Raw genomic sequence first — 27484 nt, 5'->3', positions numbered from 1 at the left:
CAGCTCTGAAACCTTTATTCTGTTTGGGGGACAACCTGCAGTTCCTGGTTAGTATGCTACTCTCAGGAAATGCAAGAGTGAACAAAACCAATGTAATTTTTTGCCCCCAGGATGCAGGATAGTAGGAATGGGGAAAATGAGATTTGAATCAGATAATAAAACTGTGTTAAAATAATGATAGGTACTACAGACAGTAATTTTTGAATGAGTCATGAGGAAAAACATTTCTTGGTGGCATGTACTGAAGTCTTAGGAATGAGTGACTGGAAAGGATGGGCAGAACCTTCGGGGGAAGTGATCTCCATATTACATATTTGAGGTCACAGTTGAAGGAAATGTATGACAAGAACAAGGAAGGAAATAATCCAGTGTATCAAGAGTGGAGGTGAGAGCTGAACCTGGGCTGACAGGTTGAGGGATGTGAAGGAAGGATGTGACCAGGTACCTGATGCCCTGAGGCCAGTTACATTAGAGTGAGCTTGCACCCAAGTCATGGCCCTGGAGATGGGGAAGTGATGACTGCCATCTTTAGGAACTAAAACTGGATAGACTTGCAGGCTGAGTGGGTTCTTTGTCGTTCTTCTCAGATTTCGACATCTAAAGGTAGAAATCTCATGTTTGTTTTTTTATAGTTCCACAGACAGTTTTTTCATTGTAAACACACACAATATTCAGGGTTAGGAACAGATCTTTGTGGCTCACCCTTGTAGATCAGCTTTCTAAGTAATGAGTATCACTATATTACAAATTTTATGAAAACTGTTGTGGAGTTCAGGAAATGGTCCAAGTGTAAACATGTTATTTTTAGTTATGAAGTAATCTTTCCTGTTATTGTCCATAGGAAAATCACCTCTTGAAGATGTATACTACCTGTGAGGTTGAATATCACCATTAGTAATAGATGTTGCCTTTTCTGGCTGCCTAAATTGTAGCGCAAGGAATACTCAGGAGTATGAGGCAAGGCAGCCTGTCTTGTCTCTTTTTTAGACAGGATCTCTTATAACCCAGAATGGCCTAACTTGACCTCCTGATCCTCCTGTCTCTCCCAGCAAGTGCTGAGAGTACAGACATGCACCCCCATACCTGGTTGAGGCTGACCTTTGACAAGCAGGATGATGCTCACATTGTCTTGTCTCTCTGTTATTTCTGGCCTTAATACAAATTCAGAGTCCTGACTTCAGGGGGCAACTTCAACTTCAGCCATTCCTCCCATTTTATTCGACCCATGTGCTCAAGGCTGTGTGGGCAGCAGAGGACTCAGCTCGTTTGTATCTCAGGGTGCCAGAGGCATGCATGGCAATGACAGTAATTGTAACTAGCTTACACTAATGCTCCTGTCTGTATATGGACACACACACACTATGAAATGTGCTAGATTTTAATCAACTAAACAGTCTTGACGTTGGACTGTGTATGTCTTTTATCTGAACAAGAACTCTGTGATCAAATGGAAGTCATTAGAAGGAATGACACATAGTAGCTTGTGGTTCTTTTGTGATGGAATTAGTTTATGTACATATTTACTGGTCATTTATTAAGAATTAAGAAAATTATCTTTGCTGTTGTTTGGGCATTGACCCTTCTATTCTCCTGCTTCAGCTCTCCGAGAGCTCGAACATAGACATGTGCTACTAGGCCAAGCTAGGAAAGCTTTTTCCTTAATAGTCCTTGGAGAAAAATAAAAATATACATATATTTAAAAACCATCCCTGGAAAAATAATAATTTTAATAATAATAATAATATAATTACTTAAAAATTAAAGGATGAAGTTAGGCAAAGTGACCCCTTTCTATAATCCCAGTACTTGGAAGGATGCAGCAAGAAAGATCATGGCAGGTTTGTGGCCAGCATGGTACACATTGTGAATTCCAAGCCAATCATATATCAAGAGCCTGTTTAAAAAAAAAAAATGCTAATGAGTGTTTCCTCCCAGTGGGATACTATCTGAAGAAAATATGTACTTGCCTATTTTTAATAGTAATGTAAGTGAATTTACCTACTTTTTTTTAAAAAAATAGACTTGCCAAGTGGTAGTGGCACATGCATTTTGAGAGGAAGAGGCAGGCAGATCTTGTGAGTTCAAGGTCAGTGTGGTCTACAGAGCGAGTTCCAGGACAGCCAGGACTATAGAGAAACCCTGTCTCAAAAAAAAAAAAAAAAAAAAGAATGCTAGTGGGCCAGTCAGATGGGGCAGTAGTAGACAGTTACCAGTGAGTCTGACAACCTATGTAGATTCCAGTGGAAGGAGGGGACCAACTCCCAAAAGTTGTCCTCTGATCTCTATATACATGCCATAGCACATATACTCCCCCACACCCAAAATCAATAAATCCATGTTTAAATAAAAAACTTTTTGTGATTCTTATCACACAACTCTCCCAAAATCGTGCAGGGAGGTGTTCCATGCCTGTGTCATGCTAGTTTCTTGATCTTTCTTACATGGGAAATATATAGGGGCATGTGGTGTTGGCGCTCTTGGTGGTTTGATGATCATAATGGCTGACTTATTCTCTTTGGCAGAATGCCCTTCTGCCTGCAGGGTTTCGGCAAAAGAACCAGACATCAAAGTCTGCCACAGGGCCCTTCGATAGAGAACGTCTCCTTTCTTATCTAGAGAAGGAAGCATTGGAGCATAAAGACCGGGAAGACTATGTGCCCTACACTGGAGAGAAGAAAGGTGAGTCTGGGATCATTTGTTGTCATTCAGCAGCTTTGGGTTCTTTTTATGGTGGATACCCACAGAGAAAATTGTTTTTAGATGTACATAATCAACAACCTTTAAAGACACACACTGTCAGCCTAAAAGATTGCTAGGCGGTTTAGACACATTTTTATCAGCCTATCCAGTGAGATTTTTGTCTTAATTATTCATTAGTGAGGTTTTATTACACAGAGACTTTGTATAACATTACTTTACACTTCAAGTTGTTAAAACAAATTTAAAACCTCTAATTTATTGCAGTGTAAGCCATGACAAAGAAATATTCTTCCCTAACTTGTCAGTCTTTAGAGTAAAATTCCATAAAAATAATTTATACTTTTTTAAAGATACCCTTCCTTAGCTGTCTTCCTTAATATATCATAATTTTTATGATAATTAAAAATTTTAATTATTTAATAAAATAATTATATTTTTATGATAATTGTTAATGTTTCCTATGGTAACTCTGAGGAAATTTTTCTAGTCTTATCTCTTTCATATTGTAGTATATAATTCATCCATGCCTTTATATTCCTCTTCCTTAATCAGTTAGCAAGAACAACCAATACATGAAGATGTGGCTTATATTAAACTTTACTTTTCAGAGTGAAAAGTCTACCAGCTAAAGTTACAGCTCAAGAATTAGTGGCTAGCATAAATAACTTAAACGTGGGGCATACATGAAAAAACAGGAAATGAGGACTAAGAACAGGTAGTAGACTTTCACTTTAAAGACCAACTAGATGGGAAGTTCTGCAAGATGACTTAGCTTGTGTGCAGGTTATATCATAGAAGTTACAGTAAAGGCTGGAGAGATGATTCAGTGGTTAAGACTTCTTGCTGCTGTTCCAGAGGACCTGTATTCAGTTCCCAGTACCCATGTTGGACAACTGACAACTTCCTGTAGCTCTAGCTCCAAAGACTCCAACGCCCTCTTCCGGCCTCTGAGGGGAACTGCACTCACTTGTACATACCTCTCCTCCCAAATACATAATTAAAAATAAATATTTTTAAAAGTAAAATAGAGTACATAAAACAAGAACCAAATACATGAGCATATAAAGTAGGATTGTGTATATTAAGTAGATTGCTTGATATAGTAGAAGCAGTTTGTTTTTTTTAATTTGAGGGTTTCTTTTTAAAAATACATATGTGTGCTTGTATCTGTGTATGTTTTATGCACCCATGTATAAGGGTTCCTGTGAAGCCAGGAGAGTGAGTTATGTAGCTACATTTGTGAGCCACCCTATATGGGTGCTAAGACTTGGGTCCTTTGGAAGAACAGGAAGTGCTTCTAACCACCAAACCGTCTCCAGCACCTAATTTGTTTTTCCTTATCACTGCGTTCTCTCATCTATGATCTGTCCATATGTGTGGATGTATGTGTGTGGGTGGGTGGCATGTCCATGTAGAGGTGAGAGAACAATTTGAGGGAATGAGTTTTTTCTTTCTACCTTGTGGATTCCAGTAATTGAACTCAGATCATTAGATTTGGTGGAAAGCATCCTAACCTACTGAACCATGTCTCTGGCCAGTGAAAGCTATTCTTAAAATTATCCATCATCCTTGTAAGACAGCATGTAAGGAAAAATTGTGGTAGTGGGATTTTTGTTCTTTGGGGTTTTTTTGTTTGTTTGTTTTGGGTTTTGTTGTTGTTGTTGTTTTGGTTTTTCGAGACAAGGTTTCTCTGTAGCTTTGGAGCCAGTCCTGAAACTAGCTCTTGTAGACCAGGCTGGCCTCGAACTCACAGAGATTTGCCTGCCTCTGCCTCCCGAGTTCTGGGATTAAAGGCGTGCACCACCACCCGGCTTTGTTCTTTGTTTTTTGTATTTTGTTTTTTAAGGTAGTGTCTTGCTAGTCTTAGACTGGCCTGGAACTAGCTGAAGCTGACCTATCCCATGTGTAATCCTCCTGCTTCAGCCTCCCAGAGTGCTGGGATTACATGTGTGAGCCACCATATCTCACTGGGAGTTGTTTAAATGCATTCTTTTTTTTGCAGTGCAGAGATTAAGCCAGTGGTTCTCAACTTTCCTAATGTGACCCTTTAATACATGTTATGGTGACCCCAACCATAAATTTTTTGTTGTTGCAACTTCATAACTGTGATTTTACTACTGTTATGAATCATAATCTAAATATGTTTTCTGATGGTCTTTTTTTTTCTGTTCCCTGCTCCCCCCCCCCCCCCAGACGGAGTTTCTCTGTATAACAGCCTTAGCTGTCCTGGCATTCGCTCTTGTAGACCAGGCTGGTCTCAAACTCACAGAGATCCGCCTGCCTCTGCCTCACAAGTGCTGGGATTAAAAGCATGTGCCGCCACCGCCCAGCCTCTGATGGTTTTAGGCGACCCCTGTGAAAAGGTTATTTGACCTCCAAAGGGTCACAGCCCACATGTTGAGAACCTCTGGATTAAGCCCAAGAGCGTGTGCACAGTAAACAAGAATATTCCACCACTTAGCTACATTCCCCAACCCTTTAAGTCCTTTTTTTGTAGGTAGACCTACAGCATACATTTATATATCTGTTCAGTCCATCCAACTCTAGCAAGCTTCTTTAGGAACTATGATGATATTAAATAATCTTAACAGATTAATACAAATAACTTCTTTATGATTCTAAATGTTTAAAAATTAAAATTGTAAGTGTATATTTCTTTTAGTTATAGATATTACATTAAAATATGAAAAGGGCTTTTTGCCTTTTTAAACTTTTGCAAAATAGTGATGGGGATTTAGCTTAGTTAGTAGAAGCTTGCCTGTCGTGTAAGAAACCCTGGGTTCAATCCCCAACACTGCATAAACTGGGTGTGGTGCTGTAATCTGTAATCCTGACACTGAGGAAGTAGAAGCAAAAGAATCAGGTATGAGGCCAGCTTGGGCCACATGAGACTGTCTCTCAACACATACATACACACACGCAAAGTTAAAATTGCAAAATGGGTAGCTGAACATAGACAAGGATGAAGGAGAGTATTTATTTATCTAGCTTTTTCTAAAAGTGATGAACATGCACAGTGCTGACTTTGCTAAATGACTAAGTATTTCCCATCGTACTTCTACATGTCATCAATAGTCTGTCTCAGAATTAAGTAAAGCATGGAGCTGTCCTGTGAGTTTGTGCCCAGTCTTTAATATTTCTGTCTTTCATGTTTCTTTGCTGTGTGACTCCTGCTCCCTTTTGCTCATGCCATGCTTCACTCTTATCTGGACTGTTTTTTCCGTGTCCATTATTTCCATGCCATGATTGTAGTCTCCTTGTTGCAGATGGATATTTTCCATTGGATTGTTTGAACTCTGACTCATCAAGGATGGGCCCCTCCCATCCCTTGGGGAACACTCTTATTTTCCCTGTTAGTTCTTGAAGTAGAGCCTCTATACTTTATTGTTCTTTTTTATTATTATTATTCCAACTCTGAGAATGTAATATTCTTGGGTTTCTTCCCAAGAATGTCATATAATCCACTTGTTTTTTTGTTTCCTACAAGTGTCTTAAATGAATGTCTTATTAAATACATTTCAACTCACTTGGCAGTTGCCTCCGTTTTCCAGAAATCTTGTTGTGTTCTCCATTATTCTAAAAGAGACTTCCCACATCTTGTTGAGTATATGACTTCTTTGGGAGTCCTTTTGACTCTTGAGGAAGTCAGAAAGATGTAGTTAGATGCCTTTATAGCTCTATGTATAGGTTTTGGTGTCTGAAGTATCAGAGACTTAAACTCCCATTTTATTTGTTTTGTTTTATTTGGAGGTAGGACTGTATCATTTCATACTTGTTCCAGAGATTATCTTTCCTGGTGTAGTCATTGTTTATATTTTCCTATGGTGTAAAAAATTAATTTCAATTTTAAAATTCCAGTCTGGATTTTGTTTAACAAGAAAATTAAAGTTAGTCAGGTAGAGAGCACTTGCATTCAGATGTACATTGCCACAAGCACACACTCTCTCTCTCTCACACACACACGTAATTAAAAATAAAATAGTATCTAAAACTCATATTTTATTAGTAAGACTATGTTAAAGAAAATTCCTGTGCCATAAAAATCTCCCCATTTAAGTAGGTAACTCAGTAATGTTGATCATATTCATAGAATTGTCAACAATCCCCCACAATCTTTAGTCTAGAACAATCTTTAGTCTTCATCATGCCCCAAAGAAACCTTGTATTCATGTAATCAGTCACTCTACCACATTCCCATTCTACTCCACAGCCGTAGGCAACCACTAACTTACTTTCTGACTTGTAAATTGTTTGTTCTGGACACCACCCATCAGTAGATTATACAATATGATCTGATGAATGCCTTCTCTCACTTAGCGTGTACACTCTACAACAGACCTACATTCCCAATCCTCCATTCCTTTTAATAGTAGAATCATATTCTATTATATTTTGTTCTCTGGCATTGGGTTGTTTCTGAATTGTAGTTGTGGATATGATGCAATGAATATTGTGTACAAATGGTTGTTGTTGCTTTTGGTTTTTTGCTTTTTAAGATATGTGCTGTGGCCCAGGCTGACCCCAAACTTCTTTGAATCCTCCTATCTTAGTCTTCAAGTATGAGCCATTACACCCAGCTTTCTGGTTTGTTTAGAATTAATACTTGTGATGGGGGAGGGGTATCCAACTTCATGGGGTTTTGCACGTGATTGTCTAGTTATCTACTGATCTTTCTCAATTGAATTGTCTTTGTGTCCTTGTAGATTAAACCAATTGCCCAACTATAAGAGTTTACTTAAAGATCTATTCCATTGATCTAAATATCTTTTCTTCTACACAATACTAACTTAATTATAGTAGGCTCATATTAAATCTTCAGTTGGTCCCGTGTAAGTTCTCTGATGTTGTTGCTTTTTAAGGTGACATGGCTGTTCTGACTTATTTAGGTTTCTATATGGCTATTCTGGCTTATGTATTTTTCCATATGAGTCAGATCAGCCTGTCACTTCATGTAAAGTATCCATTTAGGATTTTGAAAAAGACTGAAGTCAAGAAGTAAATTTAGAAAAGCTCACAGATTTTATATTATAGAGTAAATATAGATCCCAATTTATACATTCTTATAAAGTTAATTTCTTAATATTTACTAGTGTTAAAGTGCTCATGAAGAAAATATGAAGTAATTACTTTTTTATTGTTGAGTAGGAGTTGTCTTTTCTATTTTTTGCCCTTTTTTTCTTCTGGTACCAGCAATCCAACCCTGACTTCATATGTCAGGCAAGTCAGCACTGCTGAGCTAAATCCTCAGCTGCTCTTTCCTCCCCACCCCTTTCATTGAAAATGGATTCTTCTCTCATACAGTATATCCTGAGTATAGGTTCCCTTTTTCTACTCCCAATTCCTTCCCACCTCTCCTCCCCTCTGGATCCACACCCTTTCTGTCTCTCATTAAAAAAGAACAGGATGAAGTAATTATTTTTATTATTAGCACATTTCTACATATGGAGTGATTGTCATAAAGAGAATGCCAGGACAGTTACTCCATGTCAGGAGTTATTTAAAAATAACATTTGGTCTGTGTGCTCGACTTTTTAATATCCTAGTAAGACTGCAGCAGCTGAACTTATGTAAAAATACGACATTGGGAGGAAATGTGACTTCATCACAAATCATTATCCCCTGAAGACTACTGTTATCTTTAGTGCCTTTAAAAGTGTATAACCATGTCTCTGTATTTGTCAAAATTAATAAAACGAGTTTGGTTCCAAAGAATAAAGATAAAAAATCTGTGTTAGAATTTTCAGAGGTCTTCAGAAATTTTGTTTTGCCTTGTTTTTTTTTTATTATTAAGACTTCCTTTGTGCTTTTAAGCATTAACAAAAGTTTTTGGGTAGGGAAAATCAGATATGAATAATATCTCTTAAGAAACGTGGGTGAGGATTACAAAAACAAACATCTGAGATGTTTACAGTGTTTTAGATTCCTTTGCTTCCTCTAAGACAGGGACAACTATTTGATAGTCTGGGTAGTTTTCTTTCTCATTTTCTTTTCTATTTTTAATTTTTAAGGCAAGGTCTTAAAAATAGTTTTTTAAGTCCAGGCTGCCCTCAAACTTAGTATATGTTAGACCTGAGGGTGATCTTGAACTTTTGCCTCTATCTCCTACATAAGGTCACACCAGCTTTTCTTTTTCAATTGGCAAAAATAAAAATTATATATATTTATAATAAGCAACAAAACTTTGTATATATGTACACAATATAGAATGACAAAATCAAGATATTTGATATATGTATTATCTCACATACTTTTTGTTTGTTTGTTTTGATTTTCCGAGACATGGTTTCTCTGTAGCTTTGGGGCCTATCCTGGAACTAGCTCTTGTAGACCAGGCTGGCCTTGAATTCACAGAGATCCACCTGCCTGGGGGGTGGGGAGGTGGGAAGTAGTGCTGCCTCACATACTTTTTAATTTTCTTGTAACAAATAACTAATGTGGTTTTGTTTAGTCAGTGAATGCTATAATCCAGTGGTTCTCAGCCTTGCTTGCTGTATGTTGGAATGTAGATGCTCCCAGCAGCATGTCAGACCAACTAATAAACCAAAGAACTCAGATACTTGTTGTGAAGTCTAGTGTGCATTCACTGTTTGGAACCAGCTATAAACAACAGGGAATTCGGGCACATTTGAGCCCAGGAAAATGTAATGGCAGTATAAGTCATTCCTACTAAACCATATATGCTCCCTACCCTTTTTTGTGCTGGAGGTCAAACCTGGAGCCTGTGCATGTTAAGCACAGGCTCTACCACTGAGCCATACTCCCAGCCTCCCTGTATACACCATTGTCCTTGTAATAGTAATCACTGTGAGAATTTTAGGACACAATTATTTGGATTTGCCTTTAATTATGAACAAATAATGGAAAATTACCTAAAAGGCTAGAGCTGGTTCAAGAGTTAAGAGCACTTGCTGCTTTTACACAGGATACAGGTTTAGTTCCCACAACACACACAGGGACTCACAGCTATAAATCCTGTTCCAGGAGGTCCAACACCCTCTTCTGGCCTCTGTGGGTACCAAACATGCACATATAAATGTGTAAAGAAACATTCATGCACATAAAACAAAAATAAATAGTAAAAAAAACAATTACCTAATCACTAGAACCCCAAAGTTTGGTGCTGAGGTCAGTTATGCATACTGCTATATAACCTGGCATTTGCTGTTGTGGGGAGAAGGTCTCCTACGAGAAATAATTAAAATTTTAAGCTCCCAACTTATTGGAAGAAGGACTGGCTTAAGAATTTGGGAACTTTTATTCCAGGGCTGGAGAGATGACTCAGTGATTAAGAGTACTGGCCTCTCTCTTCTAGAGGATCCACACGACAGCTCACAACCATCTATAACTCCAGGCATTCATGTGGTGCATAGACATGTACACACAAAACACCCATATTTGTAAAATAAAATTGTTTCTAGTTATCTTACCTTTGAACCAGCATGTTTAAATTATGCTTTATAAAATGAGACTATTTAGACTAAAAAAGTTGCTCGCTAAGTAGCTATTTAGCAAGTTGGATTGACTACTGTGTTCTAGGCAAGAATACAGAGATAACCAGAACATAGACTCTGTCCTTGAAAAGCTCAAGAGAGGGAGGTACACACTGTGTGCCTGGGACCTTGTTCAGGGAATGTGGAGGAATTAGAACATGGACATGTACCTCATTATTAGCTCAGCACAAGACAGCCACTACTGCTGGTTGGGACCACCCGCAGTTGCTTACTTCACAGCTGAAGCATGGGCCCAAGTGCTGCTCAGTGGGGCCATGGAAGTCTGCTATAAAAGTTGTTACTTAAGGAAACGCCTTCCTTCCCTCCATCTTACCTTAGCTCACCTCACATTATTTTATGGGGACATGATTCTTGGTGCTGCAGAAGAGACTGTGAAGGGAATGACCAAAAAAGGAAAATGGAAACATCTAGATCCTTGCCCTAGCCCTTTGAAACCAACCGAGGCTAATGAGTTCTTGTTTGGTTTGGTTTGGTTTTTTGAGACAGGGTCTCTCTACTGGCTTTCCTGAAAATCTCTTATTTAGACCAGACTGGTGTTGAACTCAGATCTGTCTGCTCCCAACACTATTGAATTCATATTGTTTTCATTCTGTTTGCTTTAAGGCTGGCCTGAATCAGCATTACCTGGGAGGTTGACAAGCACCTTAGTTATTTTTCAATTTCTGTGGTAAGACCCCCACAACCAAGGCAACTGATAGAAGAAAGTATTTGCTTGGAAAAATAGATTTAGGGGGTGAGTCTGTGATCATCTTGGCAGGGATGATGGTAGCAGGTGTGGCCTTAAAGCAGTAGCTGGGAGCTTACATCTTGATCCCCAAGGCCGAGAACTGGATATAGTACAAACTTATGAAACCTCAAAGATCACTCCTGGTGACACAGCTCCTAATCCTTACCAAATAGTTCTACCAGCTGCCTACCAATCGTTCAAAGATGCGAGCCTGTGGGGGCCTTTCTCATTCAAACCACCACAACTAGTAACTCAGACCCAGACCACACTTCAGAGCCAAGTGCTGCTGCCTCTTTTATCACACTCTCCCTCGGTGACTGGGATGCACATTTTGAGCTGTAATTGCATGTATATTCTTTTTTCTTTCTTTCTTTCTTTCTTTCTTTCTTTCTTTCTTTCTTTCTTTCTTTCTTTCTTTCTTTCTTTTCCTTTTCTAATTTTTCAAGTCAGAGTTTCTCTTTGTAACAGCCCTGACTGTCCTAGAACTCACTCTATAGACCAGGCTGGCCTCTGCCTTCCAAGTACATGTATATTTACAAAACAAGCCTCTATTCTGATTAGCTTGCAAATTGAAAACATCACATAGCTAAAGAGGCCTCTCAGCCCCTTGCAAAGATCACAGCTCTCTCCATCTCAGTGAACTTCTGTCGACATAAAATGGCCATTCTGAAGCAGTAGAGCTTTTTGCTTAGCCTTTTACACTGTCAGTTACATTTTTAAAATTTATTTAACCAGGTGATAGTGGTGCACACTTTTAATCCCAACACTCAAGAGGCAGAGGCAGGTGTGTCTATAAGAGTTCAAGGCCATCCTGGTCTTCAAAGTGAGTTCCAGGACAGCTAGGGCTGTTACACAGAGAAACCCTGTCTCGAAAAACAAAACAAACTATTTATCCATCACAAAGAAAACAGTTGAAACTAGAAAAACATTAGCTTTCTATCGTCTTTTATGACTCTTGTGTCCTCTTATTTGCATTCCTAGTGTTTTCCTTTCTTGGTCTCCTTTCTAAACTTTAGAATACACCCATACTTAACCCTGTTTACATATATATGTTATAGGTAAAGATCCATACATGAGGGAGAACATTTAGCTCTTTTCTTTCTGAGTTTACCTCACTTAATATTATACTTTCCAAGTCCATTTTGCTGAAAATTTTATGATTTCATTTTTCTTTACAGATGAGTAATATTCCATTTTGTATATGCACTATGATTTCATTATCAGCTCATTTGTTGATGGACATCAGTGTTGGTTCTATCCCTTTGCTGTCGTGAGTAGAGCAGCAGTAATCATGTATGCAAACATCCATGTCTGGTAGGATGTGGCATTTTCTAGGTATGTGCTAGGAATAGAATAGCTGGGTCATATAGTAGTTCTGTTGTTAATTCTTTGAAGAACTTCAAACTGGTTTCCATAATGGCTGTGTCCTTTTGTGCTCCTTCCTGTAGTGGATGAGGTTCCTCTTTCCCCCAAATCCTCTCCAACATTTGTCATCAGACCTTTCTGGCTGGGTGAGATATTACCTCAAAGTAGTCACATTTACCAGATGACTACAGATGTTGAATATTTTCTAAAATAGTTATTGGCCATTCATATTTCTTCTTCTGAGAATTGTTTGCTAACACATTTCATTAGCCCTTTTGTTAATTGACAGTTTTATTTTCTTGGTGTTTAACTTCTATAGTCCTTTGTATATTCTGGATATTAGTCCCCAGGAAAAGATTTTCTTTCATTCTGTGTGCTGTGTTCTCTGAGGATAGCTTTTCTGCTGTGCAGAAAGCTTTTACTCTCACAAAGTCCTACCTGTTGGTATTGAGACTAAGTCCTGTGCTACTGAGGGTCTGTTCAGAGAGCTCTCTGTCCCTGGTGTTTGGAAGAGGATTCCCTGTGTTTCCCTCTAACTGGTTGAGGTTTCAAATTAAGGTATTTATTCCATTTCTGATTGATTTTTTTTTTACACAACGAGAAAGATACTGGATCTACTTCTGTTCTTCTGCAGGTTCTACCCGCGCCTTTTGTTACAGGAATAGCCTATCTTTTTCTGCTACATGTTTTTGGCTGCCTTTGTCAAAGATTAGGTGTCCGCAGCTTTGTCGGTTTATTTCCATTTGTCTGTTTTTGTCATCACCAGGCTTCCTTTGTCAGTGCGGCTTCTGTAGTACAATACGGGGTTTGGCGGTACCGCCAGCTTTTTTCCTACACTTGGGGATTGCTTTGGCTACCTGTGGTCTTGGTTCCATGTGAATTCTCAAGAGGTTTTTTTTCATAGATCTGTGAAATGGCATCTGAATTTTGATAGGTATTGTGTTAAATCTGTAGGTTTGTTTTGGTAGTAACACCATTTTCACAATTCTGGAAATCCAGGAGCATGGACAGCCCTTTTTTTTAATCTAATATCTTCATTGATTTCCTTTTTCCGTGACTTGAGGTTTTCTGGTAGAAGTTTCATGCCTTTGGTTAGGTTTATGTTTAGCTACTTTCAGCAGAGAAAAGAACTCAATATAAATGTGATACTTTCCCTAATTTCTTTCTCTGAGAGTTCTTTTTTGGTGTTTGTATATACATATAAAGGTTACTGGTTTCTTATATTGATTGTGTATCCTGCAACTATATTGTTTTTATTAGAACTAAAAGTTTTCTAGTATATCGGGTGGTGGTGGTGCACACCTTTAATCCCAGGTAGAGGCAGGCAGATCTCTGAGTTCAAGGTCTACAGAGCATCTAGGACAACCAGGACTACACAGAAAAACTCTGTGATGGAAAACCGAGACACACACACAGAGAGAGAAAGAGAGAGAGAGAGAGACAGAGAGACAGAGAGACAGAGAGAGACAGAGACAGAGAGAGACAGAGACAGAGTCACAGAGAGAGACAGAGAGAGAGACATTACATTGCATATGATCTTTTAAGTACAGACAGAATTATATAGTCTGTAACTGATAGTTTGATGTCTACTTTTATTCCTTTTATGTCTTCCTCTGGTATAATTGCTATAGCTAAGACTTCAAGCTCTGTGTCTCAACTAGCTGCTCTATGGCATGTATGTCATTAGCACGTCATCACTACTGTAGCTAAGACTTAAAGCACTGTATTTCAGCCAGGTGCTCTGTGGTGTGCATGTAGTTAACATATCCTCACTCATACAAAGCCATCTGGATTCACCGAGTGATAGGTTCTGAATCAGAACATCGCTGACTTTGATTTCAGATGTAGGAAGTTATAAATAAAAACTGTTCTTCTCACTGTCTTAGTTTTTCTATCATTTTAACTAAAGACCTTAGCAAAGCAACTTTGTTCTTTTAGAGGGAAAATTTAGGGCTGGATGTTGTAGCACACACATTTAGTTTCTGCACTTGTGAAACAGAGGCAGACACAGGAGGATCTCTATGAGTTTAGTGCCAGCCAAGGCTATACAGTAAGACCAGTTGTTTAAAAGTTTATATTTGATCGCTGCCTGGGATGTGTCAGTACATGGCAAACCAGCTCCTTTACTTTTTGGGTAAGGTCAATCAGAACACCATGATGAGAGCATGTTGTGTAGCAAAGCTGTTTGTCACTGCTAGCGCAGACGGGGCTAGAAATGAGGTTGTCTCCCCAGGCCACACTTCAGTAACTTGCTTGTAACTACCACTACCCACCACTCCACACTCCAGGGCCACCATGTTATGGATTCACCTAGGGATTAAGTCACAGTCACTCTGACGGATTACCAGCTGCAAAACAGGACATCTGCCCACGGACTTTTGAGCTCTTCACGGTCAAGCCATCACAACCAAAATAAACAATAAACCATAACTGGCTAATCTCTGCCATACTGTCTATCCCATATATCAAACTAGATGTGTCTACTGAGCACCTGAAATATGGCTAAAGTTTTATAATTGCCACATGTGGCTAGTGGCTATGGCATTGGTTGCAGTGCAGCAATAAAGACCGACTGTGAGTCTGTGTTTAGTATGGAGATGATACTTCAATAATAGAAGTGGACAGGAAAAACTCCCCAAGGCTTGCCTGCAAGCTAGGAGAGACTGAGGGAAGGCAACAGAGCTACAGCTCTCCCCAGGTCACTCTCCCCCTTACTGGGTAGAAGGTGGACAAGGTAAGTGCAGATCAAATTGGCTCCAAGGTACAAAAAGCCAGAAGTGGGAGTGAAAACAGCTGTCGGCTATCTAGAGAGCTTGTAGTCAGGCTATATTGGGGGAGAGGGAAGTCTCTCACAGTTCTCAGAAAAGTAGGCAGCTCCTCCAAAATCTCAGGGTCCAACTCTTAGACCTTGATAGGAAACTCCTGATGTGTTCTCAAAACCGTCAGCACTCATGAGGCGGATGGCAGGTAGTTGAAGGCCTCCCTGGTCTGTATAGTGAGTTCCAGGATAGCCAGGGTTACAAAGAGAGACCCTGTCTCAAACAAAGCAAAATAAGTCAATAATAATAATAATAATAATAATAATACAAATAAATCTTTAATTATGCTCAAAATAACCAAAGACTCTTACAGAAACGTATACACCAGCATATATGAGGTAAAGGGATGGGGAGCTTTTAGCAGAGATATGAAATAACTTTGTTTTAATTTTTAATTTTTTTTTTGAGACAGGATCTCAGATAGGTTAGATTAACCTTGAACTTGTGATCCTCCTGCTTCTACTTCACAGCTTGTTAGTGTGCTTGCTTCAGAAGAACAGTTATCAAGTTTTAGAATATAGAGAAATTTCCTTAAAATTAGAACTCGAATTTCTGGAATAATTGTCTCTGCTATTCTTAAGTGACTGTAACAGTTTGTAGTTTAACAATAAGAAATTGGATCCTGTTTTTATTTTTAAGTTTTATAGATTTTCTAGGGTTTTCAGTGCATGCATGTATGTGTTGCACACATGTGCGTGCTGTGCACATGTGTATGCATGTGTGTATGCACGCAGGTGGTTGATTGGTTTGGATTTTGTTTTGTTTTCCCATGCCAGTCTAGTCTAGAGCCTATGCCCATGCTGACTTCTGGTCCTCCTCCCATAGTTTCCCAAGTGCTCTGAATACTCAACTAGCTTCACTTAAATATTGGCTCAGAATTGCTCCTTGAAAGAACTGAGTGTCATACACTCAGGAGTCGGAGATGAAGGGATTATGGGGTCCAGGTCAGTCTAGGCCACATAGAAAGTTCTAGGCCAATCTCAGCCACATGGTGAAATTCTGTCTCAGAATAAAACAACAAACAAACAAACAAACAAAGCCGTTTTTATTTTCAGAGATGGGGAGTTTCTCAGTAATTCTTCCTTTCTGGGGTATATATTGCTGTTGATGTTAGTTGTGACCTGACTGTCCATTTCAGTCACACATGTTACCTAATGCTTGACGAGCAAAGGTAAGGAATTAATAGAAATGAGTAAGAGCAGTAGAAGTGAATAATAAAATGTGTGTGTGTATTTTTTTTTCAGGGAAAATTTTTATCCCCAAACAGAAACCTGCACAGACTTTTACAGAAGATAACATATCCCTTGACCCAGAGTTAGAAGAAGCTTTGACAAGTGCCTCTGATACGGAGCTGTGTGACCTTGCAGGTCAGGTATCTCCTCAAATGAGCAGAGTTTAAGTGAGGGCAGTGTGGGGAGAGCCATGCAGGGTGCACCTGTGTGTATTATACAAACACTTCGTACTTTACACAGTAAATTTGACGGTAGGATTCTTTTATGTACTCTCTGTGGTAGAATTTTATGTTGGTAAAATTTATTTGATAATTTTTCCTATGTTGGGATTTGATAATATTTCCTATGTTGCCTCCTGACAACAAAAACCATGTCACCAGCTGGTGAACCTGTCGTGTCTGAACACTAGAAACAGACTTCATGGTCGACTTCTGCTCTCTTTGTTTCATGGAGAGGGAATAGAAATCAAAAGCTGTATTCATGTCCCCAACTTGTCAGAGTGACATGTGGGAAGACCCACCTACCAGAGAACTCTAAGAACTGATATGTTTGAAAGTGGAGTGAAGGCTCTTGGGAAGGACCCCAGAAAGGAGTAGAGTGAGGTGTGATGTCACAGCAAGAGAAGGTGGTATTTTCTTGAGGGACAAAGGACTGGTGAGTTTGTAAATGGTACCTTCATCAGAGAAGACATCAAAAGATTTGAGTGTTTCTGAAGATGCCACATTACCTTAAATGAAAGAACAACACTTTTAGTATAGTCACATGCAGACCATGCCCACCTTGGGTGCTGTATGGTCTTTTATTCCTAGAGACCTGGATAGTGAACAGCAAGTAGATCTTTTCCGTTTCCTATTTTAGCCACCAGGGGGAGCTAAGCATAGCTTTCCTTTTAAGGTCAGCCTGGCTCACATTGTTGTCTAAACCTAAAAGATGCTGGGAAGTAACAAGGGTATTGATGAAAGTGAATGGGAATTGTCGGTGATTTCTGACCTCTACACCCACCCCACCTTATTGTTTGCTATGGAAAGTCCACTTTCAGTTTAATAGAGAAAATGTCTGGAGAATGTTCAAAATATTAATAAATATTTTTGTTTGCAAACTGGGTACTGGGCACACATCTATAGTCACAGCTACTTGGAAGGCTTGAGGCAGGACTGCTTCTACCCAGGAGTTAGAGGCCTGCCTGAGCAACACAGCAGAGCTCCATCTAAACACTGTAAAAATGAAAATGTTGAGTAAATTGGGAGCATGGGGAGGGGACCATGGGAAAAGGTAGAAGGGGAGGGGAGAAAAGGGGAGGGGAGCAGAGAAAAACGTGTAGCTCAATAAAAGTAATTTTAAAAAATGAAAAAGTTTAGAGCAGGTCGAAGTAGAAACTAACTCTGTTCTCTCTGCAGCTATCCTTGGGATGCACAATCTGATCACAAACACTCAGTTCTGTGATGTGGTGGGAAGCAGTAATGGTGTCGACCAAGAACATTTTTCAAGTGAGTAGTTAACATGCCTTGAGAGTTCCAATCCTTTGTCACATGTTGTGCTTTTTCCATGTATTAACTTTGGTATTTATTATACCAGAGATCCTGTCTGTGTGTCTGTGTGTATGTCTGTGTGTGTGTCTATGTGTGTATGTGTCTGTGTGTGTGTATGTGTATTAAACTTAAAATTCAAGTTTGATAGTACTGTTACAGAAAGCCATTAAATTATAAAATGTAGTTAGGTGTAGTGAGTCGTGCCTGTAATCCCATCATTAAGAATGCTTCCTGTTCTTCTGGAGGATGGAAGTTCAGTTGCAGCCTTATACAACTCCAGCTCCATGGTATCCCATGCCCATTCCAGACCTTCACGCCACCTCCCACACACACACACAGAGATATGGGATACACACGTTACACATAAATAAAAATAAAATTTTTCAATAAAATTTTAAAAAATGGAATACTTAGTATTTTAGTCTTTTTTTTTTTTGAAGCAGAGTCTCACTGTGTAGCCTTAGCTTACCTCAAACTCAGATCTGCCTGCCTCTGCCCTCTGCCTCCTGAATGCTGGCGTGTGCCACCACACTTGGCAGTATTTTAGGCTTAATGTATTGTCAAATGCAATGGGAACTGCTTTTGTCACGTAAATACTAATGACAAGCAGTATGAAAACTAGACAGGCTTAGGGTTTTTAATTTGTCGTGGTTTTTTATGAGTGTTTTTGCATTGTGGGGATCCAATCCAGGACCTTAAGTATACTACGTGAACTCTGCCGCTGAAACAACCCCAACCCAGCCATACTTAGTTTTTGTCAACATTTTTTTAAAATATTTATTTATTATGTATACAATATTCTGTCTGCGTGTATGTCTGCAGGCCAGAAGAGAGCACCAGACCTCATTACAGATGGTTGTGAGCCACCATGTGGTTGCCAGGAATTGAACTCAGGACCTTTGGACGAGCAGGCAATGCTCCTAACCGCTGAGCCATCTCTCCAGCCCCAACATTTTATTTTTGTGTTGCTAGTTTTAAGGAATCCATGGAAATTCTGATAAAGTTCCTTCTTTAAAAAAATTATGTTTTTAAATTCTCCAGGTAAATATATGCTATTGTAGCATATTTAAATATAACATAAATATATATACTACAAACAAAGTAAACGTCTCAGAGCTAGAGAGATGACTCATCAGGAGAGTTTACTGCTCCTACAGAGGACCTCGGTTTGGTTCCCAGCAACTACAGAGTGGTTCACAACCACCTGGAACTCCGTTTTCAGCAGATCTGATGACTTTTCCAGCCTCTGTAGGATCCTGCTTGCATGTGATGCACTTATATTCAAGTAGGCACATATACATACACGTAAAGAATTTCTTTATAAAGAAAGTAAATGTCTCTATTCACAAGCATTATGTAACCTGCCCCCCCCCAGCTGTTAACAAGGTGGTGTATAGCCTGTTTTATAATTCTGCCCTGCTTAAAGCACATACAGATGTATACATATTCTATATAAGTTGTCTTTTTAGTAAAAGTTATATGTTATTACAACTTAATTTTTAAGAATTTTAATTAATATGTTTTTATGGCTGTTTTGTCTGTGTGTATATCAGTGCATCCATGGTGGCAGGAAGTGGGTGTTGAATTCCCTAGAACTGGAAGTGTATGTGAGCCACCATGTTGATACTGGGAATCAAACCCAGGTCCTCTGGAAGAGCAGCCAGTGCTCTTAACTGCTGAGCCATCTCTTCAGTCCACAACTTAATTTTTTAATAATAGCACTGTTTCGCCAGGTGGTGGTAACATATGCCTTTAATCCCAGCACTTGGGAGGCAGAGGCAGGCGGATCTCTGTGAGTTCGAGGCCAGCCTGGTCTATAGAGCGAGTTCTAGGATAGACTCCAAGCTACAGAGAAACCCTGTCTCAAAAAACCAAAACCAAAAAACAAACAAATAAAAATAAAAAACAAAATAATCGCACTGTTTTTAGGGTTGTTTCCTTGCTTTTTTAATTCTTTCTATGGCCCTCCTCTGTGCAAACTCTCAAATGTGGATTATTCTCACTTAAGGCTCACAGCAGCCCATGGAAGAGGCATTATTGTTCTCTCTAATGCTCCCCTGCAGGGGCTGGGGGTTTTAGAGCGAGAAGAGTCTTGGTGCCACATAAAAAAGCCATGAGGGCCCCAGCCACTACAGGCAGATTTCTTTCCTTCAGGTGTTTGTTTAGCTATCCCTCTTATAATGTTCTGTGGGTTGGCTATTTCCCTTGATTTTTAACTTTTTATTTTCAGACATGTTCAAATGTGAGAGAGAAGAAAACATTATTCCTTACCTGCCGTCAGCTATTTCCTTAACATCACCAACCCTCCTCTGTCTCCCTCAACTCCTTATTAACATCAACAACCTTCCCTCTGCCTCCCTCAACTCCTCATTAACATCACCAACCTTCTTTTGCCCTCAACTCCTTCACATGTTTGCTGAAGAAAGTTCATTTGTTCTCTCTTCTTTTCTTCCTCCCTTCATTTCTTTTTTGCATTTAGAGGTCAGAGGACAGCCTTCATGAGTCTGTTTTCTCTTGTCATGTGGGTCCCTGGGATCAAAAGGTCATCTGACTGACAGCAAACACCTTTGCATGCTGGGCCATCTCATCGGCCTTTTTTTTTTTTCTGAATTATTTAAAAGTCAAACCTTTTGTTATTTTGTACATAAACATGTGTGTGTGTGTGTGTGTGTGTGTATAATAATGTATATCTGTTTCACAAATTTAAGACTTTTTAAAACTATAACCCAATGTCATTATTAAACACGAAATTTAATATTTACTTTATATCATCTGAAATTCAGTCTGTGTCCAAATTTCTCTGGTTTTGAAAAACATCATCTCATCCTTGCTTCAAATCAGAATCCAAGTAATGGTTACACATTATATTTGTTTGTTTTTCAATCTCTTTTTCCTTTCTTAGAAAAATAACCTGCTGCTGGGTGGTGGTGACATACACCTTTAATCCCAACAGTAGGGAGGCAGAAGTAGGTGGAACTCTGTAAGTTCAAGGCCAACCTGGTCTACAGAGCAAATTCCAGGACCAAAAAAAAAAAACCCTTCTGCCATGTTACGCATGTGTAGATCAGAGGACAACTTGTGGGAGTCAGCTCTCTCTACCTTGTGAGTCCTAGGGGTTGAGCTGAGGTTTAGGCTTGGTAGTAAACACCTTTACTTGCTGAGACATCGCATCTCACCAGCCCAGTCTCTATTTCTTAATAGTTCTTTCCTCAACTTCATCCCTCCTCCATTCTAGATTTTGTTTATTGCAGCCGAGGGTGTTATTTTATGTTTTTTCTGTCTTCCATATTTCTATAAACTGTTAAGTCTAATGGCTAGGTCAGATTCAAATGTAGGGATTTTGACTTGGTGAGTATTGTGGGGAGTTGGCAAATACTTAAACCAAATAACAATTGTGTGGTCCCTCATTTTTGAAAATTGTTAAGACTATGTGTGTTATGGTGCTATACACCCTTGATCTCAGCACTAGAGAGTCTGAAGCAAGAGGATTCCAACTTCTAGACAGCCTTGGTTACATGACAGAACTGTGTCTCAGCATGAGAGGGAGGGAAAATGGAAAGAAGAGATGAGCTGGTTCGGGAATTGGCCTGGTCCGTTCTCTTATAGTTCCCCATGAACCTTTCACATAACTGTAGCATCCCATTGAACAGATACTGTTTTAAAAGTCAAAACTTATTTTATTACTTTTTAAAAATATAACCCAACTGTAGAGTTTTTTTTTCTTTCTTTCTTTCTTTTTTTTTTTTTTTTACACTTGGGGGGGCCTGCCACTCAAATCTCAAATAAATATAGGGAGACTTATTCTTACTTATGAATGCCCAGGCTTAACTTGTCTTGTTTCAAGCCAGCTTTTTTCTAACTTTAATTATCCCATTTCTCTTTAACTATATTTTGCCTCTGGGCTTTTTACCTTTCTGTTTTTCTTTTTTCTTTTTCTTTTGGTTTTTTGAGATACAGTTTCTGTATAACAGTCCTGGCTGTCATGGAACTCACTTTTGTAGACCAGGCTGTCCTCAAACTCACTGAGATCTGCCTGCCTCTACCTCCCAAGTGCTGGGATTAAAGACGAGCTCCACCACCACCCAACTTTTTTTTTTTTAAATTTTGGTCCTTTTTATACTATATATCTTTCTTGCCTTCCTGTTCTGTGGCTGGCTATGTGGTGGGGCGGCTGCCCCTGGTGCCCTCTTCACCTTCTCCTTTTCTCGCTCCTCACTCTTTCAAGCCTGGATTTCTCTTGTTTATCTCTCTGCCTGGCAGCACTGCCTATCCCTCTACTGCCTAGGTATTGGCCATTCAGCTCTTCATTAGACCAGTCAGATATTTTATACAAAGTAACACAGCTTTACAGAGTCAAACAATGCAACATAAAAGAATGCAACACATATTTGCATCATTAAACATGTTCCACAGCATAAAAAATATAACACATCTTAAACTAATATTCCATAACACCCAATGCCATTATTAGATGCTGGACTCATACTTAGTCTGTGTTTTATAAAACTGAGAGCTCACTCAAGTTTTCATTCATTGATGAAGTACTCTGCTCACCATGGTCCACTAGATGAAAGAAAACTGCCTTATTAAATTAAATTAGAAGCAAGCCTACTCTTCCCTTGTCATCTATTCAATAACATTTTATTTGGTGACATAAATAGCTACCAACATATAGGGGATCTTTTAGCAGTTGTGCAGAAGGGACTTTCAGATTGGATGTGTTGAATGTATGACCTGGGGAGTGGGGATAGATGACTAAGTAAATGTGTCTCCTCTCAGTTCCAGTCATCTCAGTCAACCCTTGCTCTTCCGTTTGTTCCTACAGATGTGGTAAAAGGGGAAAAGATTCTTCCAGTGTTTGATGAGCCACCAAATCCAACCAATGTTGAAGAGAGTTTAAAGAGAATTAAGGAAAATGATGCCCGTCTTGTTGAAGTTAATTTGAATAATATTAAAGTAAGTATGTTAAGCATGCAATATACATATATATCAGAATCAACACATGATGTTTGCTTTGGGTCAACCAAACCCAGGTCAGTAATGTGGCAATTCTGATGTGTAGTCTTAACTTCTGCTTTAAGGTGAAGTGTACTAACAGTATACGAACATAGATTCCTTCAAAGCTTATACATTCAAGTATTATAGAAAATATTTTGTTACTTACTTTTTAGAGAGTTTATCATATAAGAATATGACCCTACACATTATCCGTAATTTGCTCTAATTTTTAAAGTGCTGCCCTCTTTTGAACTTTAGCCTTTGGTTTTTATTTTAATTGGGTTTATTAAGGTATTTTAATATAGTTAAGTAAAATTCTTTTAATGTGCAGTCCCAGGATATAAAGCTATAAAATACTACTGTCAAGTTTTAAAACAAAAATTAAACACCTGACTGACTAACTGATATAAAGCCTACCTGTAATGTTGGAAGTTTGTCAGGCCCCTTTGCTATTCTCTATTCACTCTTGCCACTTAGAGCTATTCATTTTTCCTTCTCCAGCCTTGTAAATCCACCTTGCAGCATTTGAGTCTTTCTTTTGACATAATGGGTGTGAGACTCACCCATGCTGTGTAGTTTGGCATTGTTCTCTCATAGGATATGCCACGACCAGCTACTGACATATAGGTTGCTTCCAGTTTGGTTGCATGGAAAGTGGCTGCACACATTCACATGTGAGGCCTTTGAAAAATACAGGTTTTTGTTTCCTATGACCAATGCCTAGAAATTGGCTTTCTAGGATTTTTTTTTCAAATTATTATTGCTGTTTGTTTGTTTACTTGCTTTGAGATAGGGTTTCTCTCTGTAGTCCTGGCTATCCTAGAACCTGCTTTGTAGACTAAGCTATTTGTTTGCATACTTTCTGAGTATGTTTTAAAGCAAACAGTAAGTATAAATGTATTTGATTGATGGATTAAACTTCCTGATAACTGAAATGTTGATGGCATTTCACATTTTTGTCTTTCAAGAATATCCCAATTCCAACTCTAAAAGATTTTGCAAAGACTTTGGAAACCAACACACATGTGAAACATTTTAGTCTTGCGGCCACCAGGAGCAATGACCCCGTGGCTGTTGTAAGTATGCTGAGATTGATGAAGTCAATAATTCCCAACTGATGTCTGCAAACCTGCATTATAGTAAGGTTAAAGCGATCTGTTTTGTGAGACAGGATCTCTCATAGCCTAGGCTGGCCATGAATTCCATGTGTAGTGGAAGATGATCTTGAACTTCCCAGTTCTCCTACCTCTACTTTCCAAGGGCTTGGATTATAGGCCTGTACCACTGCACCCTTTTAAACTGTGACTTCTTCTCACATTTATTTATCTATTTATTTAGGTATGTGCATGTTTGTGCATGTATGTGTATACCTGTATCACAGTATGTGTGTGGAGGGCAGAGGACAGTTTGCAGGAATCTGTTCTCTCCTTATGGGTCCCAGGGATGGAATTCAAGTTGTCAGACTTTATAACCAGTGCCCTTCCCACTGAGCTATCTCATTGGCCCAAATTGCCAAATTGTGGTGTGTGTGTGTGTGTGTGTGTGTGTGTGTGTGTGTGTAAATACATACATACATACATTCATACATATATGTGTCCTTTTTTCACGTGGCATTCTACCTCACTTTTCAGCATTACATTAAATACCCTTTTATATTTTTCAATTTTTATTTATATTTATCATTTATATATATTTTTTTCCTCTTTTGGGTCGGAAAGAGGTAGATTCCCAAAATAGCAACTCACTGGATAACCTAAGCTGGCATTAAATCATGATCTTACTGCCTTGGCCTCCTCATTTCTTTAAGCGTAAAGGATGCCTAGAAATATGACTAAATGGTAAAGTACTGGCATGTTGCATGTAAGTCCCTATCTCCAATTTCCAGACCACAAAAAAGAGAAAGAATTAACTTGATTTTGATTTTTCAATTAACTAATATGTTAGTGATCTCTTTGTGTCAGCATACAGAGGTCTGTTATATCCTTAACATCTGTACAGACCCACTTAGGGGTCTGTGATTTGGGGTTTAATCAAATGCTTTCTCTGGAGATAAGTATGTGGTGTTTGTCCTTTTAAAACCAATTCTGGGTGTGTGAATTGAACCAGTCTTGCATTCCTTGGGAAAATCAACATCGATTGTCCTAAGAATCTTTCCTTCACTTGACTTTGCAGCAGCCATTCCTTTTGGTTCTCCTCCAACTTCACTAGTTCCCGGTTTCCACACACGTTCTTCCTCTGAACATTGGAGTGGTCCAGGGACTTCTTTTCGCCTTCACTGCTGCCTGGGCAAGCTCATCATTCCAGTGCTGTAGGTCGTTCACACGTGCTGGTGACTCCAGTGCCACCGCCCACTTTGTACCTTTGTCCTCAACTCTGTAGCTGTAGCTGGGCGCCTGAGGGATTTCTCCTGTAGACCTGGACTGAACTCCTGACCCATCCCATGCTGCTTTTCTCAGTCTTTATCACAAGTGGCTGTGTCGGTCATTTCCCCGATAGACAGGAAACAGATGAAAAGCAATCACTCTTAACCTCCCTTTCTTTCAGTCTTAAAGCATATATTCAGTAGTCCTGTCTTCAAAATATTTTTAGAGTCCAGGATAGTTGCACTGGCTCACACAGGTAATCCTAATATTCAAGAGGCAGAGACAGGAGGATCGCAATAAGTTTGAGTCCACCCTGGTTTACATAGCAAGCTCCAGGCCATTCTGGGCCACCTGATGAGTTCTAGAGAGAGAGAGAGAGAGAGAGAGAGAGAGAGAGAGAGAGAGAGAGAGAGAGAGAGAGAGAGAGAGAGAGAGAGAGAGAGACTGGTGAGATAGATCAGCAAGTAAAGTCACATGCTACACAGGCCTGACAACTTTAGTTCAATCCTTAGAACCCATGTCAAGGCAGAAAGAGAAAACTGACTCCACAAAGCTGTCTCCTAACCTTTGCATACACACCATAATGCATATGCATCCACACACATTGTAAACACACACATAGACACAATCCTATTTGTTTAATGGGCTAGATCTTTGATGCGATGGTGCACACATTTAATTCCAGCAGTCTGGAGGTAGAAGCAAGCCAATCTCTGTGAGTTCCAGGCCAGACAATGCTGCATTGTGAAACCTGTCTCAAAGGGGAATGGGGAGGGCTAGAGATTGGCACAGTGCTTACTCAGCATGCACAAAGTCCTGGGTTTATCCCCAACACTGCACAGACCAAATGTTGTAGAACATACCTATAATCCCAGCAGTCAGGAAGTAGAGCCAGAAAGATCAGAAGTTCAAGGCTGCCAGGCAATGATACCACACACCTTTAATCCCAGCACTCAGGAGGCAGAGGCAGGTGGATCTCAGTGAGCTTGAGGCCAGCCTGGTCTACAAAGAGTTCCAGAACAGTCAAGGATGTTACACAGAGAAACCCTGTCCCGAAATAAAGTGTAAAACAAAAAAAGTTCAAGGCCATCCCCAGCTCCATAGAGAGTCTGTGGCCATCCTGGGATGCGGGAGAGCCTGTTATACAAAGAGGGAAAGGAAAAGAATCTCAGAGTCCAGCCATTTCTCACATTTTGTTACTCCCACCCTGATCCAAGCGGTCTTCTCTTTTCTGGATTATTGCAGTTGCCGTCTCCATGAGCCGCCTCTTTCTTACCCATTCTCAAACCCTAAGAGATATTAATGAATTAGTTCCATACAGAAACTGAGAGGACATGTGAGAGGAGATGGGGAGTAGAGAATGAATGAACATGAAATAGGAGTTAGGAATGTCAGCACCAGGAAATTACATGTGACCAAATAATCTAAAGATTGTATATGGTGGGGCTGGAGAGATGACTCAGAGGTTAAGAGCACTGACTTCTTCCACGGGTCCTGAGTTCAAATCCCAGCAACCACATGGTGGTTCACAAACATCTCTAGTGGGATCTGATTCCCTGTTCTTCTGGCATGAAAGCATACATGAAGATAGAGCACTCATACATAAAATAAATAATCTGCTTGTTTGTTTGTTTGTTTGTTTTTCTGTACTTTTGGAGCCTCTCCTGGAACTAGCTCTTGTAGACCAGGCTGGCTTGAATTCACAGAGCTTTGCCTGCCTCTGCCTCCTGAGTGCTGGGATTAAAGGCATGTGCCACCACCTCCTGGCTAAAATAAATAATCTTTAAAAAGATAAGTAAATACATGTGAGACCTGAACAGTAATGTAACAAGCTAAAAAATGTGACGAGAAACTTAAGAAAGTTCAATTTATGAATTTACTTATGGCATGTGCAGTGAGAAAATAGATGCTATCAAATTTTAATCTCCAAATATTTCCTCTTAATCTCTAGGCATTTGCAGACATGCTGAAAGTGAACAAAACTTTGAAGAGTTTAAATATGGAGTCCAACTTCATCACAGGCACTGGGGTGTTAGCACTGATCGATGCTTTGAGAGACAATGAGACCCTGACAGAGCTGAAGATTGACAATCAGGTTGGTGTTCTGCAGGAGCAATTCGGAGGAAACTGCAGCCCCCACTGCCAGGAGGACTTGCAAGAAGGGTTGTAACCCTCTCGGAAAGATGGTGGCAGAAAGGGGGTGATGAGACATTTGGGGATCCAGAATATTAATGTTTAAC

General features: G+C 39.4%; 1 protein-coding gene across 3 annotated transcripts in view; it reads left to right on the top strand.

Moving 5' to 3' along the window:
• The window catches only part of Tmod3 (tropomodulin 3), a 66333-nt gene that overhangs the window by 28578 nt on the left and 10271 nt on the right, over positions 1–27484 (top strand). For all 3 annotated transcript variants that reach the window (XM_048423632.3, XM_048423630.3, XM_048423631.3), the window contains exons 3-8: positions 2523–2679; positions 16367–16489; positions 17752–17841; positions 22709–22839; positions 23850–23957; positions 27196–27339. In XM_048423632.3, coding sequence (XP_048279589.3) covers positions 2523–2679; positions 16367–16489; positions 17752–17841; positions 22709–22839; positions 23850–23957; positions 27196–27339 — 753 coding nt within the window. The remainder of the gene's footprint in view (positions 1–2522; positions 2680–16366; positions 16490–17751; positions 17842–22708; positions 22840–23849; positions 23958–27195; positions 27340–27484) is intronic.

Source organism: Myodes glareolus, chromosome 4 (assembly GCF_982192425.1).
Source record: "Myodes glareolus chromosome 4, mMyoGla1.1, whole genome shotgun sequence".
In the NCBI taxonomy this organism is placed as follows: Eukaryota; Metazoa; Chordata; class Mammalia; order Rodentia; family Cricetidae; genus Myodes; species Myodes glareolus.
Note: the sequence above shows the minus strand (reverse complement) of the source record. Positions and strands in the feature narration are given on the sequence as shown.